General features: G+C 44.6%; 1 protein-coding gene across 1 annotated transcript in view; it reads right to left on the bottom strand.

Moving 5' to 3' along the window:
* The window catches only part of ADRB2 (adrenoceptor beta 2), a 62,804-nt gene extending 44,903 nt beyond the window's left edge, over positions 1-17,901 (bottom strand). The window contains exon 1 of the mRNA XM_035105289.2: positions 16,067-17,901. Coding sequence (XP_034961180.1) covers positions 16,067-17,261 — 1,195 coding nt within the window. The 5' untranslated portion in view covers positions 17,262-17,901. The remainder of the gene's footprint in view (positions 1-16,066) is intronic.
* Between the last annotated feature and the right edge of the window lie 2,296 nt (positions 17,902-20,197).

Genomic DNA, 20,197 nt, shown 5'->3' with positions numbered 1-20,197 from the left:
GCATTGTGCAACTGGGTGTCTGGAGGCCTGCAAGGGGAGAACAGCAATTCTTTATACAGGGAAGTGAAATGGGGAGCTGCTCCTCTTCCCACAGCAGCCACTCATTTTGAGAATCGGTTATAGAAACACAAGACTTTAAATCGGTCTGCCACAGACAAATGGTTTCAGCATTTCAGCCTCATACTCTTTGAGAAGATCTCATAAGTCCTAGAAAAATTAATAACCAAGAAGTATTGTTTGCTTGCCCATCTCAGTTATATAAAAAGCCCATCAAATAAATGGTTATAAATAGCTATTGATCATGCTATCAGTTGTGCTACACAGCCCATACTTTCTGAAGTCCACAATTTAATGAGTCTCATTTGTTGCATTTTCTTCAGTACGAACTACCGTAATTCTTGATTTACATTGCACAACAAGTGATAACTCTTGAAATGAAAACCATACTGGGGAAAGAGAATAATTCCAGAACCTATCAGCCTAAAACATTGTTGTGAAGACATATTTCAGTATCAGTGAGGCAGAGCCGAAGCTATTTTGCTATCTAAGTGGCCTTTAAAAAAATGAGATTCTTTGCTGGTTCTCAGACTGTTTCTGAAGGGAGAGCTGCATTAGTGGGGAGGGGGGAATTTCAGCTGGGGGGCAGGCAAGGCCTGAGAAAATTTTGAGCCTTCCCAGTTATCAATGTGCTCAAAATATTTAGGATGGACAGCAGAAGGGACCAATTGGAATCATGCCACTCTCACCTCCTGAAGAACCCATTTATGGAGCAAGGTAAATCCACTAAGTTCATCAAGACTCAGTGTTACCAGACTGTAACCTGGAGATTCATGATGTAGCATTAAAAATACTGGTTAAGCAGTCGCATTGCAGCTTCCCCCACCTCACCCCATGCCTTTCCCAGTCCTTCTGCCTGCCATACAGTGGTGGCGGCACATTCAGAAGTGCAGAGTCCCTTCATTATAGTCATAGCCTTGCCCCCTCACAGCCACGTACCCTTCTAAGATAAGGCAACTATCTAAGATACAATTATAGTATAGTCATACATTAGAAATCTTTAGGGATGTATTGCAATGATCAATGCAGCTCTCTGTGTGTTGCCTTTCAGCTAGATCAACTACTTTCTGTGCACGTACACAGGCAAATGACTTGGAGTGCTCCAATATCTTCTGCTAGAGTGACTAACGTTGTGATTTCCTTGAAGTTCTTTTGTATGTATCAGAACTTGCACACCATTCTCTTGAAAACAAAGAACCTTGTGTCTTCATGGTTCCTAATTGCTGAGCTTTGGAACATACAAAAGCCTCCTCCTCGGTGTTCTTCCTGCACGCCTTCTCCAGAGTGACCCTAGGAGTCACTCCTCAGTGGCTGATTCATCTCCTTTCACTCTGCTTGGCTCCAATCAGCAGGAGAAGAATTCTTCTCAGGCGCTAAAATGCTCCCCTTTCATGCTGATTGTGTGGCTCTAGGTCACTGGGGTCTGCCAGTGACTGGAGACGGAGACCCTGCTGCAGAAATAGTAATGGGTTTTTGACTCCCCACCACCCTGGACCACGTCACCTCTGCTGCCATACTCTGCTGCCTACAGGGGCAGGTTGAATTCCAAGAACATGACACAGAAACCAGGTGACAGCTGTAAGGTGGGTGGAGACAGAGGCTAAGTCGGCAAGGTATTGCAGCATCTGCTGCTAAACAGTTTTTAAAGGACAGAGCGAATTGGTAAATTACAATCAGGCAGCCCTAACCATGTGCTTTGATATAATTCCCCAATCCTAAACTTGACTGCAATATATTCATTGTTAATAACACCCAGACAAGAACGTGTGCAGGTAAGATTCACTGGGAAGGACTTCATGCTACCAGAATGTTGGGCTAAAGGACTCATTATGCTGGGGAAGGAGAAAGCGCTGCTCATAAGAGGAATACAAAACAAAATGCCAGCATTGTTGTATTTTAAGAAGCCCAAAAGCAGTACAGAAATAATGCCAAAATCAAATCGCATTGCCACCTTTTCAATAACATGTTTAGAAATATAGTGGGATAACAGTGGGATTTCAATAATGCTTTTAGCATGCAAAATTGTTTACAAAGAAACACCACCACCTTTGGGCATCTGAGTCTGGCTCAGCCAACCTCCCCTCCATCCCCAAGAACCTATGGCTGAGTACTGAATTGAATTCAGGTCTCTCATAACCAACGCCAAACCTCTACTGTCTACGTTACTCTAGATTTACCTACAGCTATGTTTAAAGATTTTAAGGCTGGATTCATGTTTACGAACTGGTCATGGGAAAGAAAGCTAAGTGCTTTCCAAAAGAGAGATGTAATTAGAAAGTTGCCAATTGTGTGGGTTTGATACCACCTAATTAAAACCCTTGTGGGTTTGTGTGTGTGTCTTTAGAAGGGTATCGGTTGAAATCGGCAAGGAGTGTCTAGGACAAAGGCATGTCTTTTGCAGCTGCACTCCTCAAACTGCTTTTAAGTGGCATGAAGAATGTGAAATGGCTCCACGGTGACACTCAGGGCTGGGTTTCTGGTGAGTAACTAATGCTTAGAGCAAACAGAGGCATGCACACACACCCCGCTCAGCAGCTTTGTTTTTACATGGGCAAAACTATTGGTGCTTTCCAAAGGATACATAAAGTTTATTGGCCATCAAGAAGGAAGGTTGTCTGGAACCCCCTACAACAAAGGGAGAACTGCTATCTGCTTGTTGTGAAGCACTAGAAACTGATTTTCTACAAATGCCGGAAGGAATAGGCTGTGGATGTAAGAAGCTGCCTGAGTCAGAGCCTTAGTCTATCTAACTCAGTACTGTATGGCCTCACTGACTGGCAGCAGCTCACCAAGGTTTTAGACAGGGAGATTTTTCCAGCCCTACTTGGAGGTGCCAGGGATTGAACCTAGGAGCTTCTGCATGCAAAACAGATCCCCCTCCACTGAACTGCAGACTCCTCTGTAGACTCCAGAACACTTCAGCAATTGGCACATTTACTGTTTACAGCACAGACGTTTTATAGTCAGAAGCAGGGCCGGTGCTAGGGTTTTATGAGCCCTAGGCGAGATCACCTTCTGGCGCCCCCCCCAATAAAAAATAAAATAATAAATAAATACCCGGGGGGCGGGCAGGCTGGCCAGCGCCCCCTCCATTCTGGCGCCCTAGGCAGCTGCTTAGGTCGCCTGAATGGACGTGCAGGCCCTGGTCAGAAGAGCCCAAAGCATTTTGCTGCTTCAGAAAATGGACAATACAGTGTCCCTTCCATTTTCAGAAGCCGACCTGTACTGGCAGTTGAATATGACTAGGGTTGCCATATTCCCCAAAGTGAAATTTCGGACAAAGTTGTTGAGCTTTTTTGGGAACATCTCTCCCACCACCCCCAAAAAAGTCTTTTTTACAGCATTTGTCTTTCTTTAAAAACGCTCTAGTTCCCATATATCCAGGTTTTCCAAGACATTTTGCTGATTCAGCAAAAATCTGCCCAGATGCCATTTTGATCCTCCAATTCCTGGATGTATCCAGGAAAACTCAGACGTTTGGCAGGCCTATCAACACTGGCAAATCTGATGGCATCCTCCACTGCACCAGAGGGAATGAGGGAATGCTGGGCAGGCTGAGTGGTAATCACAGATCTATCTTTCAACACCAGGCATAGGCAAACATGGCCCTCCAGATGTTTTGGGACTACAATTCCCATCATTCCTGACCACTGGTCCTGTTAGCTAGGAATGATGGGAGTTGTAGTCCCAAAACATCTGGAGGGCTGAGTTTGCCTATGCTTGTTCAACACCTCCAACCACTTCCCAGCATCTACTGCCTCAGGCAGCTGTCTCCCTCTGCCCAATAACAGCGCCAGCCTTTGAAGAGACAGGAAAAATGCATGGGAAGGCAACCTGACACAATGATAGAAACACTCTATTTAGGAATACAACTCAAGCACTAGAAGTACCAGTAATAGACATTATTTGAACACATGTGAAGCAAATCGGGCCCGACCATACATAATAAGCAATTACCTGCAAGAATTTAGATTTCTTAGCATTCCCCTCTCCTCAGCAGTATGTATGATTTTACAAAAGACACAAGAGTAAATGAGTTTCCGCTGTGTAGTCTTGCTAATTTCCAGCAATATTATACGCCCTTTCAATTATAATTCTCTTCTATTTAAGTAAGCATCCCATTCCACAATAAGGTTTTTAATTTGGCTGAGTTATTAATAGATTTTTTTATTTAAAAAGAAGAAGACCTCATTCACTGAGAAAGTGGATGGTCAATCACTGTTCCCCTTCCCTTATAACTCTAATCAAGTTGTGCTTTCTACCCTGACAACTGATGCTCATTATCTCACAAAGCTATTCTAGGGTAAGTGGCACTTAAAATCCATGGATTCAGTTTCCCTTCTTTGCAACAATGAAACTTCAATCTGATCTGCCCAGCAGACTGTCCGAAATCTTGTTTTCTGTCTTGCTAGCTTTCAACCACCTACTACAATTGCCACCTCATCAGCAGAGCTTTAAATATTTCAGTGCAATGGCTGATTGTCCTGTCTGTTGTACACTGCCCCATCATCATCATCTATTGTAGTGAGAAGGGCTCCAAGATGAATCAGAGCAGGGGCGAAAGGAGGTAACCGCAAACCAGAGGACTGGAAAGCAATATGGCAGGAGGAGCCATATTGTCTCCCACTGAATTAGGGGGCTTAAAGGTATCTGGGCCTCAAGTAGGGATGGGCTAATCTGTCAATTTCAGTTTCCCCCAGTTTCTTATTTTTCCACTCTTAAGTTCAGTTCTCCACATTCCCACACCTGTTTGTGATTTATTTATTTCTAAAAGCCTTTGTGAAAATTCATCAGCATTTCAGTTCAAAATTATCCTAATATATATGTATATATTTCCATTCCATTTTGTCTAATAAAGACATTTTTGCAAACCAGTGTTTCCTAATATACTGCACTTCTGTATGCTATTTTCAATAATATGTGCATTTGTATGCACATTTCAATATGTGCATTTTTGACTGGAGAATAGCATCATGAATGCATTACTGTATGTATTTATAAAAATATTTATATACTGCAGTTTCATTTTAAAAACTAACATGGTTTGCAACAGTTATCAACATACCCATACGCTAAAAGGCATACAACAATTAAAATAACAAATCACTAGCTGACTGTTAAAGCAATTATTTTACTTGTATGCATAAGCCTGGTGGCATAAAAAAGTTATCAGCAAACATTTAAAAGTTACATTAAGATGGCTGTGTTTTGGTTTGCACATTGTTGGAAAGGGAGAATTAGGTAGGTTCACCTTTAAATGTGAATGGAATTGAATTTCTTCCTCATCCCTAGTTTCAAGGGCATAACTTTAGCATCTACCTGTTGGGCAGGCAAAATCATAACAGCAGTCAGCATTCCTATCTGGGAACAGGACACATACAATTCTGGGTTCTCAGTGGGCTGGAAATCTTAATGCTGGCACGAACGGAAACACTTCAAATTGACTTTGATGGAGAAGGCAAAGTCCAAGTGGCCAAGATTTCTACTGAGAGACATCTGAGGGCATGTTAATACCGTTTCCGTTTTTTTAAAATAGGCTCTCCAAATCAGTTGAGTGCCACAGATTCAATGCAAAATAGTTTTGAAATACTTTTTTTTAAAAAAGAGAGGTCGGTCAGATAAGAGCAGCTCTAAGGAACTTATGAGGGCAGGCAATGTGGTGCCTTTCAGATGTTTAGAGCAGCAACTCCCATCAGCCCCACCCAGTATGGACAATGTTCAGTAGGGTTGCCAGACTCAAAAGAGAGCAGAGGGCAATTAAAGGCACAGAAGTCCTGCCCTCTGTTGAGTCTGGCAACCCTAATGGTCAGTGAGGATGGGAGTGGTGCTCAAAAACCTCTGGAGGGCACCACTTTGACTATCCCTGACCTCATGACACCAAGGCTTCTCCAGAATATGCACTGCATTTCTCACATGCTCAGTAGACTCTGCAAGGGAGATGTGTTGGCCCATGAAAGTTTACTTAGGACACTTTGTTCGTTTTGAGAAAAGTGTAAGTGATGGTGTCTTGGCAACCTAGCAAAGGTACAGTGTGCAATTTTTTGTTGGAGGCAGGAAAGGAGTGAGTCTAATTTGGGGCAATGAGCAATCTGTCCCAAATTAACTGTCTTCATAAAGGATGGATAAAACACACAGGTTAAATAGAATCACATAGAACATATGATGAAGGAAATAAGATACGATGCAGGGAATGTGATACAAAAGACTGGAGCCCGGAAACGGAAGGACAACAGCGGAATGGAGAGTTCAGAAAAGTGTTTTCCCTGCCTCCTTTCATAAGCACTTGGGTCTCACTTCTGCTCAAGCTTAGAAGACAGCATAAGGGAAATATGGTGGCAGCCTTCCTAAGTGTCCCCTTGCAGAGCTGGCCAACCCAGACTGGCAGTTGTGGCAGGAGAGGAGAAAAACCTTTCTTTTCCTGTCCTACTGTTCTGGAATTTAGAAACAACGAAAATAATGAAACACACAATTCCAAACAAACAATGTGCAAAATAGTAAAAACAATAACAGTAAGGAAAAACTAAATTAAAAGCAACTGTTGTAAGAGCAGCAGTCACACAAAGATAAATTAAAACTCCATAAACCCAGGAAAGAAGTTCTACAGGAGGGACAGAGAAACCTTTTCAGTTTGAGGGCCACACTCCCTTTTGGGCAAGGGGCTGCATGCCAATGGTGGGCTGGGTCAGGGGCAAAAGGGGGTAGAGCAACAAACGTAAATTTCACCTTTGAACAGCAGGCTAATTTCTTCACACACCCCTCACTAGGCTCCATTCAAGCAAGCAAGATGCACTAGTTCAAGGACATATTGCAGCCAAGCGGAAGCACTCAAGGAGTGTGCAAAGCAGGGCGGGTGAGGAGCATGGCCTGGGGAGAGAGAGTGTGGCTAGGGAACAAGTGTGACATGGCATGAGACCCAAGGACCAGATAAGCCTGCAGGGCTGCATTTCCTCTCCCGCCCCAGCCTGAGGTGTCCCGTCCATTTGGTATGGACTACAAGCACAAGATTATACAAGGTGCATGTGGAATTCAAGCAACAGAAGTTGTGGGCTGAATCTCAGAATTTAGGGTAGCTGAGATAGCACAAAGGCTCCATGTGCAAGCTGATCCAAAGCGAAAATTGGGCGTAAGCATGTAATATGTTGACAGCATCAACTTGCCTCTTGCTGCTGAGTCAGCCGACAGATTTCTACAGCTTCCCATATCTCCTGAAATGTTTGCAAGCAGTGTCATGAGGGCAGAAAACTCACAGAGCGCAACAGCTCAGTACCCTGTGTCATCATCAAAAGGAGGGGCAAATGGTGTGCTCCTGGAGTGATAACTTCAGTAAACAAAATATGTCCCAGGAAGTTTTTAACTCTGCATACTAGGCTGCCACCAATATGAATATAATATTTCCGTTTACCAGCAATTCATTCAGCAATAAAAAGATTAATTCATGTGAAATATTTTCACATAGTTTATGGACCCAGTCATGCAACAACCACAGATCAGCTACCAATGGCTATGTTTGTACATAAACAATAAGCCAGGCTTTTTGACATGTTGTTGTTTATTGTGTATGAGCATCATGCTGGTGCTTGCTGCCCAATTTGCTCCTGCTTCACTAATCCCCATCAGGAGCATGATAATCAAATCAGAAAGCTTCAGTTTCCTGCTACGTTTGAACCAGAAATCATGGTTTGTTGCTCCCCAACAAGCCATGATCAGGAAGCCAACAATATGTCATGGCTACAGGTTGGCCGGTGATCATGGCTTAAGAGAAATAAACCACAAGCTCTGGTTCAGACATAACACAAAGCTAAGGCTTCCTCAGTTATTTATCCTGCTTACTCCAGAGGAGGTGAAGTGAGTGCAGCAGCATGCTGCTCACTCTAGATAAACCACTGTAAGACAGAAAGTCCGGCTTATAATGTGCAAATGTAGCTAGAGTCAAGCATAGCCTTGGTGCAACTAGGGTTGCCAGACTCAATAGAGGACAGGACTTCTGTGCCTTTAATTGCCCTGCTCTCTTTTGAGTCTGGAAACCTTAAAGAGAAACCAGCAGACCCTTTGCTTGGAAATTAAACAAAGGGTCTGCTGGTTTCTCTTTAAGGTTTCCAGACTCAAAAGAGAGCAGGGCAATTAAAGGCACAGAAGTCCTGTCCTATATTGAGTCTGGCAACCCTAGGTGCAACCTCAACCCAAAAGAGCCGAGCAATCACACCAAACTACAGCTCTAGTTGATGGTCAATCAGAGCTGAAGCTGCTGGCCTTGCTTCCCAGGGACTAGGGATCTCCTAACAACTCTCAGCACACTTAACAAATCCATGATTCTTTTGGGAAAGTCATGACTGCTTTAAGAGGTATGATACTGCTTTAAATGTATAGCATCTGGATGGAGCCCGGAAGTCTGTTTTTATTGCTGTCTCTAATGAATATATAATTTCTGTAAACTACTTAGAATATTGTTTTTATTAAGTGGTATATTGATCTTGTTAAAGAAGAAAAAATGTGGTATAGTCAGTGGTTAATGCATGAAACTGCCCCTGGGAAGACCTGAGATCAAATTCCCACTCAGCCATGAAGGTCATTGGGTGACCTGAGGCCCGTTGCTCTCCCTCAGTCTAATTGCAGCTCACAAAGTTGTGTAGATAAAAGGCAACGTGACGAAGAAATATGGCTGTTGCCTTGAGCAACTTGGAGTTAAGAGAGGATACAAGTAATAAACAATTCTATCTGTAATAAAGACTGGTTCTGACACCTTTGTCTGCAGATGTGAATTAGGCTGCAGTCCTAAACTTACTTACCTGGAAGTATGCCCCACTGAACTCAGCAGGGCTTACTCTGAGCAGACATGTATAGGTTTGTATTCTGAGTCTTCATTAGGGCATCCTGAAATACTGTTGGCAGAGTAAACATGTTTGCATTCCAGTGAATGTGCTGTACTGCATGCCAGACTCTTGTACCTAAGCCAGTGATGTGGTCTTTCTGAAAAATATTGAATTGGGCGAACAAAATGCAGAAAAATGCCCTATGCAAATCAGAGGTATATGGCATAGAGTAATTTGCAATGTTTTTAGTAAGCAAATCTTTAAAAGTTGAAGCTGTTAGACCTGCTTAATATTGCATCTGAAGTGGTCATCCATTCATTGATATTAATGAGCTTATGAAACAGAATGTTTTCTGCGGAAAAATAAAATGCCTGGAAATTTTCCCAAAGCGTTTTTCATTTCGGAATATTTTCTGCCCCACACCACTTACCTAAAAGCCATGTGCTATGTGAAACAGGCTTCATTGGCAAACATCATCTGATTTTGCCGAATTCCCTGTGTCAGGTTTCACAGTGCTAGAACAGTCTGTTAATGTTTATCATAGCTGCCAAGTTTTCCCTTTTCTCGCGAGGAAGCCTATTCAGCATAAGGGAAAATCCCTTAAAAAAGGGGATAACTTGGCAGCTATGATGTTTATCTGAAGAGAAAATGTTTTTGTTGACTTGGTGACTTTTCTCAATTGTGTGCCCTTCTAGTGCCATTAGGGAGGCAGGTGGCACTGTGGGTTAAACCACAGAGCCTAGGGCTTGCTGATCAGAAGGTCGGTGATTCGAATCCCTGCGACGGGGTGCGCTCCCGTTGCTCAGTCCCTGCTCCTGCCAACCTAGCAGTTCGAAAGCACCTCAAAGTGCAAGGAGATAAATAGGGACCGCTCCAGTGGGAAGGTAAATGGTGTTTCCGTGTGCTGCTCTGGTTTGCCAGAAGCGGCTTTGTCATGCTGGCCACATGACCTGGAAGCTGTACGCCGCCTCCCTCGGCCAATAATGCGAGATGAGCGCACAACCCCAGAGTCGGTCACGACTGGACCTAATGGTCAGGGGTCCCTTTACCTTTACCTAGTGCCATTATTCCACATACAGTATAGCCCTGAGATGAGGCCAGGCTTCGTACCAAGATGAAGCAACACACTGGGTCTGCTTAGGACCTCATAATGGGCAAGAATAGGGGAGGAACCAATCAATAACACTAAAAAACAAACAACAACAACAACAACACAGTGATCTGCCTGCTGTTTGAGTATGATGATTGGTATCCAGCAAGCACAGAACATGTCATGTGCATAGCTGCCAAGTTATCCCTTTTTTTAAGGGAAATTCCCTTATGCTGAATAGGCTTCCTCGTGAGAAAAGGGAAAACTTGGCAGCTATGCATGTGGAATACTACTAGGAGAAGCTCCCTCAATCTAAACTTCATTTTTCTAAACACTGAAATATCTACTGAGCTTGAATCTACTTTAAAACATAATTCAGGACCCAAGATGCACTTCATTGCAAGAAGGCTGTAATAGTAGTGTTTTTATTGCTTTCTCTTCTCCTTCCACACTTATTCAGTTTGGAAAGTTCTAAGTACCTCACCCTTCAGATTGTCCAAATTACCTGTGCTGCTGATTCTCAATCAAATTCCCTCCTTCATGGGGACCTCAGTGTTAAATAAGCCCCACAACAAAACATGTGTTTCATAGTGCTCTGTCCATTTTTGGGCCAGAAACCCTAGTCTGAGCTCAATGGACCAGTGGTCGGATTCCATCAAAGGCACCTTTCTGTATACAGGAAAAGGAAGCATGTTTCATAATTAAAATACAACACATGTTTACTCAGTATTAAGTCCCACTGTGTTCATTGGTGTTTCCTCCATTGTAAATCCATTAAGGATTGTAACCTATGGGTAAATGAAGAGATACAGGAGATAATCCATGATTGCTTTTCTATCCTGTTTGGAAAGAGAACTGCTCTGAGCCTATCCCTTAAGTGTACTTGATAAGCAGGAGGGAGAATTGTCAGAGTTCTGCCAGTAGGATTTCCCCTCCAAAGCTTGCAGCAACGTGTCCTTCCTCTTGCATCCAAGTTCAGGAAGGGCCAGGCTTTTGAGTCCCGTAATATCTTGACCTGAGTAAAAACAAGCCTCAAGCCTGACGGAGGCACAAATTGAAAGGTTTATGAAGGTGCATTATGGGATGGGAAATATGAATGCGGGGGGAAATGCTTTTGAACTGCAGAGCTTTTTTTAAAAAAATGAAGCAAGCCGTGATCGTATAGTGGTTAGTACTCTGTGTTGTGAACTGCAGAGCTAAGGGGTTTGGCTGTGCTCTGAAAGCAGAGGTAGATGGAAGAGCTTTGTGAAAAATTAAATGTTGCACATTCTGCAAACAGCATTTCTCATGGGACTCAGCAAATCCTTCACTGGTTCAGCCAGAAAGGAGACAGGCAGGCAGGAGTCTTCTTCTGTGTTTCCAGAGAAAGGAACTTCCCTATCAAGCATGTGTTGAATAAAGACACACCAGCCAGGGCATGCCGTTAATGAATGAGTGATCCCTACTGTGGTGTTTGCTAAGCAAAGAAAAGGGGGGGAGTGTAAAACAGCAGAAAGTCCGTCAGTGCTTTAATATGTACAAAACAAAGAGAGGCAATCCCAAAGGTGTTTTGAGCACAAACAACTCTCCATACATTCCGGTCAACGCTATACAGTTCATACCACTTGCTCTCATTTTCATTAAGAGTTGTTTGCAGACTTTAGTTCTTGTTTTGAGAAAGGCTTTCAGCCTTTATTTATTTATTTGTCATGGCGATCAATGTCCGGCCTGCAGACATTGCACACAGTAAACTACCTTACCACAAAAAGATTGCAAACGTCAGTTTCATATCACAATGCAAAGATTGTTCCCTCCCTGCATACATGATACATGCTTCTCATTACTTTACAATTCTTTTAGCAGCCCCTTGCTTGAAATTACATTGTGTCAGACAATAAACAAAATATAAGTCCATACATATTTCTATAAAGTGCTTTGAGTGCGTCCCCAACACACTTCTTTTTTTTTAAAAGTGAGGCTAGGCCTAAAAGAACAAAACAAGTTTTTCCCCCCTTCCCCAACGTTTTTCCCATCAAGACACTATTCTAGGAAACTTCTTATAAGAATTCTCAAGGTCTAATCCAAATGTATTTATTGGCTGCCGGCAGCATGAAAGACACCATGATTGGCCAGTAGCTATTTCAAGCAATTAAAATAATAATAATAATGAACAAACACATTCAAAGATATTGAAACAACAACAGTTCTGTGCTAACAGGAAGTCTCTGATTTTAAGAGAGCCAAGGAAAATGACTTCCAAGAAGTTGACCTATCACTCAAAGCATAATTTCAGAGAGATGGTAGAACTTTCACTTGGAATGTCACATGATATGACTCAAACCCAGGTAACTATCTTGGCGCCTTAGATATGCCTGCAGGAGGAGAGAAGGGAGGAGGGAAGAGGAAAAGAGGTCTGTCCTGATACCACACAAGGTTGTTAATGTAGTAAGCAAGGGGACAAGATCTCGTTGAAGGAAGACAAGTCATTCTCTGATGCTTGGGATTTCTAAACCACTGCTGCTTGAGTTATGAAGTTGACTTGTTTCAACAAACCATAGCTAAGATTATCCAGAGTTTAGAATTGGGGCATAATGCTAAACTGCAGTAATTAGAAACAGATGTGAAATCTTCTGATCTCCTTCTCAGGGATGTGCCAGAGGAGGAGAGGGGTGCACAAACCCAAGGCAGCTCATTCCCATCATCATAAACCATGGTTTACTGTGATTTATACATTTACCTATGGTGAACTAATGTCCTTAAGAGTGCTGGGGGTGGGTTTCAATATTGCAAACATAAGAAATTTGTACCAAAAAAAGTATTATGTTTTACTCGTTGCAATTTCCCCAATGTTTACAGCGAGGGTAGGGGTGGGGGAGGGAATCTCTGGTTGTTCTGGGGAGCTTAAAATAGCACTCTGTTCCCGAAAGATTGGGAAGACCTTCAGTTCAGCTACCCAGATGCTAAGTGGAGGAATTAGAATAATAATGAGCAGATAGGCAGACAAACAGGAAATGAAAATGTACCACTGCCTTGTAGAGAGGCAGCAGATTGCATTATATCCTATGCTGTGTCAGTCTCGCGCACTTTCACATCCCCTTGTCAATCATGCCCTGAAAATAAAGTTGTGCATGGAATGGGGGAGGGTTGAACTTATGTAAAACATCAATAGTTGGATCATCTGCAAGTTTGTTCTGCGCCCTGACAGGACCAAAGACCCTGATGTCACAGCTTGGCACTTGCCTTCCACCCACTTCAGACTTCCTACCCCCCTCTTTCTTGCACCTGTTGACTCATGCATCGTATCAGATTCCCATCTGACAGCCCTGGAGCTGACATAAAGGAAACTCAGAAGAAAAGGAAAGCAACATGTCAGAAAATCTAACAAACCAGAAAGCAGGCAAATCAAAGCCGGGCTGAGCTGACTCAGCGTTTCTCCATAAAAAGGGATCCTATGCTCCCAGCTCCCAGGAAACTGGATATAGGACTGGCAGCCTTAGAAAGTCTCCTATGCAGCATCCAGCATTTTATAGAGAACTATCAATCAAGGAATATCTATAAGTTGCTTCAAAAGTGTGTCTAAAAATACTGAATCCTTTGAAATACAATGAATCACAATCTTTGTTGCCATGAGCCAAATTAATTTGGGGAAAAACAATGCATACTTCCTTCTGTCTGGTCCCTTCCAACTCCACGATTCTATGAGTCTTCTCCTCTCCCATCAGAAAATAGTGGGAGCTAGGCTTTGGTTGCCAGGTGAGGGAGCTCTGTGCCAATGGAAGAAATGCAAATGGATTTTTAGGAAGCTGCCTTATATTGAGTCAGATTGGTCCATCTAGCTCAGCACTGGCAAAGGCACTCCATGGTTTCAGACAGGATTCCTCACCAGCCCTACCTGGAGATGCTGTAGATTGAACCTGGGACCTTCTGCAGATGCTGCCTTTCTCCATTATGTCATTTCATTATTCCGTATTTCACTACATCTATGGGTTATGCATGACAGATCACTGTGTCTTATACTGCAACCAAAGGAGGCACACATCCAGCAGTTCACATGGAAGGTGGCCAATGTTTGCTGGCCCACTCATAATGCATGTCTACACCACACACACAGAGAGAGAGAGATACCCACTAAACTGAGTCGGACAGCCTCAGGGAGATGATTGTGCATCTCCAGCAACAGTTTCAGCCTTATAGCCACTCTGGGAGGCTCCCAATTGCGTATTAGTAAAGCTCAGTTCAGATGTGAAAGCAAAAACATTCAGAATAATATTTCAAGAATTATCTCCTGCTTCTAGAATCCTAACAGTTTGGTATTTGTTGTTGTTTGAGATATTTTTATTTTTTTTTCAAATCAAAAAGTGACAAGAGTTGTACACCCTACTCAGGTCAGGAAACGGGGTGAGTTTGATTGACATGGCAACAAGCTTTGTCACAACACACTTTCAGCTTTTGTTCAAAAGCAGCAGCACTGATTAGTTTTGCAGAAGAGCACAGAATGATTTGCGGGCCCAGAACAGAAAAGGAACGCAGTCTTTACAGAGAACCAAAAGGGGCAAGATGGCTGGTGGTGCAAGGGGAAGTGCCTATACAGCTCAGTGAACCTAAAATACAAATGGCCACATAAACCCTTTACTTCACCTAAACACCTCCAGGGAAGGGATGAGGTAGAGCATCAAGCACACTGGGTACTAATTTAACAAATGAAGGAAGAATATAATGGGCCAGGTCAATCCCAGATCTATCCCAGAATTCATTGCCTATGGGTTCTTGTGGGCTGTGTTTTAGTCAAACAGAAAGAGTGGAATTAGTGGAAAGGGAGTGTTTACTACCTTAATTATAGTTCTAATACATCAATGCCTTTAAAATCATTCCATAAACTTAACTAGTTAGTGTGGAAGGTTTCCTAAATGAGAACAGCTTGCTACGGTAGCTACTTGTTGATCCAAAATCAGCAAAGCACTGCTCTGAGTAATAAATACCTTTACCTTCCTGTCATTGCTGGGCTAGAAGTCAGAGAAGGGCAAATGAAATCATTGGCACAGCAGGTGATTCAGCTCCTCTGCCCTTAGAAATTAAATGCTGCTTTATACCCTAATGCAAACTAGGCTTAAACGTATTTCACTTCTTCTAGGTCTCTTGCTGTCACCTTCTGGGTTACGGCAACGGCAGCAAAAAGTTTGGGTTAATGATTTTACAAGGTTTAATGCACACAGGTTCCTTGTCATCTAAGCTAACACCCAGTCCATTTGCCAAGACTCTAATCGGGAACAGTGAGCCCCAATGCAGGACACCAGCATATTATTGGCTTGGGCAAATTATCATAAATGAGCAGCGAGGGAGGACTGATTTTGCTGGAAAGCAACACCAGGTACTGCTTTCACAACTACATAAGTATCTGGCATTTGAATAGTGCCGGCTAATGAAAATGTCATAATATCAAGGTTTTGTGGGTAGAAAATAAATATAGATCTAAATCGAAGGGGAATTGAAAGGGTTTTTTGTGCTAATATCAACAAACAGCTGGCATTAATAAGGATTTCAAGGGTAATGCTAGCTGCAGCGAAGAACATGTTCAGGCAACTTGGTCACTACTACAGACAATATTTTGAAAACAAAAGTAAACACTTGACTTTACAGATTCCTAAGCACTCTACAGCCAACCCTAACTTCTTGCCTTAAAACAGTATTTAAAGCTATTGTTTTCCGATGAGAGGGTGAGCCATCAGTAGCACCAAATTCCTTCTTGCATGTAGGGATTTCAGTTTTAGGAACAGCAGCTCAGTTCAATATTATTCCTACACCTGTGAGGTAGATGAGTTTGGTAACACTACATCACAATAATAAACTCCTTTGTAGGCTAACCCCTGCAGCGTCTTAACCCTTGATGGAAGAAGGGGGTTCTGATATGCACATATACAAATCCACATATGCCCATCCTTAAACATTTCCATCGACTGCTAAACTAAGGGGCAGCTCCCACATTCTGGGTAAACCTTGGCTTGAGTGCAGCTGCCAGACAGCCACTGCATTCTATTCTCTGCACTTAGCAATGACAACAATCACGACAAGAGGGAGTCCCCTGTGCTAGGCTCAGTCTCCTGGGAGTTTATGCTACCATGCAAGACAGTACCTTTACAGTGCAAAAACTCTTCCCCAGCATGGGGGCTTCCTTCTTCGCACAGCAGTTCTCTAGCCTTCTCTTGTCCCATATGATAGCCATTGTGATCCCCATTGAAATCATTTTTCCCATTGCTGTTGGAATATCCATTGACGTACATTTTCAGGGCAGACCTCCGGAAGCAAAGGATCTCCTGGAAAGCATACCTGAAGTCTGGGCTTCGGCAGTAAATCAAAGGGTTGAAGGCCGAATTGACATATCCCACCCAGTTCAAAAAGATGTACACAAATTTGGGGATGACGTCCTCTGAGACAACAGACACAATGTTGACGATGAAGAATGGGAGCCAGCACAGCGTGAAGGTGCCCATGATAATGCCCAGGGTTTTGAGCGCTTTGTGTTCCCTCAAGCAAAACTTGGATGCCCTCCTGTGGATTCCCCTTCCAGCCTGCTGCTCCTGCTGTGAACTTTGCTGGTGGAACCTCCCTTCGCATTTGCCTATCTTCTTCAGCTGCTTCTGGGCCACCTGGAAGACCCTGGCGTAGACAAAGACCATGACTACCAAGGGCAAGTAGAAGGAGATGATGGAAGAAGTGATGGCATACTCTTTGTTGGTGAAGAAGTCGCAGCAGGTCTCATCGCTATAGCACTCTTTGGCCTTAGGGTCCGTGGCTCTGTACCAGTGCATCTGGATGGGCAAGAAGGAGGTTAGGATAGAAATGACCCAAACCAACAGGATGACCATCCTGGCTTTATTCTTGGTCAGAAGGCTTTGGTACTTGAAGGGGGAGGTGATGGCGAAGTACCTGTCCACGGCAATGACGCAGAGAGTCTCGATGCTGGCCGTCACGCACAGCACGTCGATGGCGGTCCAGAACTCGCACCAGAAGTTCCCGAACTTCCACGTGAGCTGGATGATGTGGCTAGCTCCGAAAGGGACCACCGCCAGCCCCATCAGGAGGTCCGCGCAAGCCAGCGACGTGATGAAATAGTTGGTGACCGTCTGCAGCCTCTGGAAGCGGGCGATGGCGGTGATCACCAGCACGTTGCCGAAGACGATGGCCAGCACTATCAGGGACATGAGGATGCCCATGCCCACAACCCAGCTCTCTTCCGAGCCGGTGGAGTTGCCCGCGCTCTGCCCGCTGCTGCTGCTGTTGGCACCCAGCGTGGCTTGCACGGCGCTGGCGGCGCTCACCGCTTCCATCGCGCCCGGCCCTCAGGGAAAGCAGCCGCGTCCAAGCTCTTCTTGTGCGCCGCTCCTACTTGGAGCGTCTCTCGGCAGGTCCGCGCGCGGAGGGTCTGTCCGTCACGCGGGGTGTGACCAATGCTCCGAAGCGCCCGGCCGCTGACCCCTTTGCAGGCTCTCTGCTCTCAGTGGCCGCTACGGGAGCGCTGGAGAAGATCCAGACTTGGCGAGCGCACGCGGGGCTTGGCGGGACAGGGAGCCGCATGCAGCCTGCAGCCGCGGAGGCATTTGTCTGCTCGGACCCTCCGCCCTTTCGTCACCTCCTGACTGCCTAGAACTTGCCCGGAGCCCGTTATGTTGAGAGTGTGGGGGAGTTATAGGAACTCCCAATTGTGACGTCGGGCACCTCCCAGCCAATAGGCGGTCGGGAGGGAGCCACACACAGAGACGGAGCGGCACACGCGCAAGCACAGTCGCGGCGCGGGCACCGACGGGCGGCAGTGGATCGCGGCGCCTTCCGACGAGCTGCCCAGCGGCCGCCGCTTGCAGGTGCACGCAGTGAAGGCTCCGCTTTGGTCCGCCGCCGCCGGCAAACTCCCCGGTCCCGCGATCTCCCAGTTGACGCTGCTCGCTGCTGTGACTGCCCCTTGTTTGGGGCGCCTTGCTCCCAAAGCAGCGTCGGCTCCCGAGAGCAGAGCGCTTTGGGAAGAGCAACAGGAGAAGAGCCCGCTGTGCGCTACGCCCGGTGGGAAGTGAGGCGCTTGGCGGGAAGGAAAGAGAAGATCCGGACAAGCCGACCAGCCTACTCTTGGGTGGTGGCGGAAGGGAAACTAAAGAGACACACCCCAATCTCTTTCTCTGCAGCGCGTACTTTCTTTAGCCACTCTGCTTTACAGCAACGCTGCCCCACCCTACCGGAATTCAGACCCCATACATACCCCTGCTTGGTGAACACACCCCTATTCCATAACGCTTGCACCCTGCAACAATAGCCTTTTGCCGCCCCCCCTTCTAAACCCGATGGTTGGTTGGTTTGTCCCTAGGTCTTTCAACACATCCCGTTTTCTTGTGTTCGCCTCTACTAAAATAATGGCCCTATTTTGACTACTGGGAGAGTTCTGTGTTAGAGCATTGCTTTGCATGCAGGGAGTCCCAAGTTCAATCTGCAGCATCTCCAAGTAGGGCTTGGAGAGGACCTTCGTCTGGGATGCTAGCGAGCTACTGCTAGTCAGCATAGTAATAAATAAATTCCGAGCTGGGAGGACCACTGAGGGAAGGGACTCAGTAAAAGGCAGTTTTCCTATGAGCTGAGGCAGGGCTTAAAATGTTACTCTACTACACATTCTGGTGGTTTACCAAAGCCAAGCATTGTTTGAGATTCCAGTCCTTCCCTTTGAATGGGGTGGGACTACCCAGATAGTAAACATTACTGAACATGTTCCAGTTGCTGCTAAGGAATAAGAAGTGCAAGCAGATCCACTGTGAGTTTAAACAATTTTTAAAAGGGAGGAGGAGAGGAAACAATTAAGGTCAGTTTGCTATCGGAAGAGTCACAATGGCTCTGTGCCATTTCCAAGATCAGAGGCAGCATGCTTCTGAATACCAATTGCTAGGAAATTGCAGGTAGGTAGCCGTGTTGGTCTGACGTTGTCAAAACAAAAATTAAAAAATCCTTCCAGTAGCACCTTAGAGACCAACTAAGTTTGTCATAGGTATGAGCTTTCGTGTGCATGCACACGAAAAAGAAGTTCATACCTATGACAAAGAAAAAGAAGCTCATACCTATGACGAAAGCTCATACCTATCTGAAGAAGTGTGCATGCACACAAAAGCTCATACCTATGACAAACTTAGTTGGTCTCTAAGGTGCTACTGCTAGGAAAGAACACCGAAAGAGGACTATTCAAACTGCTGTAATGTACAATCACCTCACAAAGCCCCAAATAATATCCACTCTGTTTTAGGCAAAAAGAGAGAGGTGCTGCTATACTGTAGTTCTCACAGTTACTTCATACGAAACTAATGACTTAGGCAGCCGCAGCAGTCCTGCTATGCATACTTTGCATATTGAACACAGTGGGAATTACTTCTGGGTGAATATGCACACACGTGCTCTTAAAGAGGGCATAGGAGGGTATAGCAGTGTCATACACTGGTCTATCTAGGCCACTATCATCTGTTATTTTGACTGGCAGCAGCTCTCCCAAGATCTCTCATGTGGAAAAGATCTTTCACCTTCATAACAATGGAAATCCAGCAAAGCATGTTCTCTGCCCCTGTGTTATGGCTCCTCCCCAATCTGTGTTTTCCTTGGTTGTGTGTGTGTGTGTGTGTGTAGATGTGTGTATATATATATATATATATATATATATATATATATATATATATATATGGATGAAACTCTAGAGAAAACACTACAGGAGGTAGAAGGCCACACAATGGCGGCATTCACACATTAACAATAAGCCAGGCTTTCTGGGTGAGAATGGTGTATCATGAATTAGTGGCAGGCTGGAGGATGCAGCCCGATCACTCCCACTTTACTCCTCCCTTGGTGTGAGCAGGATAAATAAGCCAGAAAGCCTCGACTTTCTCTTATGTCATGGTTTGTTGCTCACTAAAGAGCCGTGATCAATAGACCTAATGCCACTGTTTTTAGTTGGTTCGCTGGTGGTTTTTGTGAATGCTGCAGTCATTGTTGCCACATTGGGACGGTCGTTCCCCATGCCCAGCAGCAGTTGCCTGCATGCCTGCCATTGGAAGCAGAATGGTGGAGTAAATGGACCTTGATCTGGTTCAACAAGGCACGTCTAATGTTAATGGTGTGGAACAAAAGGTCCCCTGCTCTGCATGCCACTTTGCAGACCTTTGCATTGCTGTTGCATAACAAATCAAAGTGGGATAATGTCTTAGCTGTAGACATGTGGAGTAGCATAGCAGCAGAAAGAATCTAG

Source organism: Zootoca vivipara, chromosome 2 (genome assembly GCF_963506605.1).
Source record: "Zootoca vivipara chromosome 2, rZooViv1.1, whole genome shotgun sequence".
NCBI classification, from domain to species: domain Eukaryota; kingdom Metazoa; phylum Chordata; class Lepidosauria; order Squamata; family Lacertidae; genus Zootoca; species Zootoca vivipara.
The sequence above is the reverse complement of the archived record's forward strand: the minus strand, read 5'-3'. Positions and strand labels throughout refer to the sequence as shown.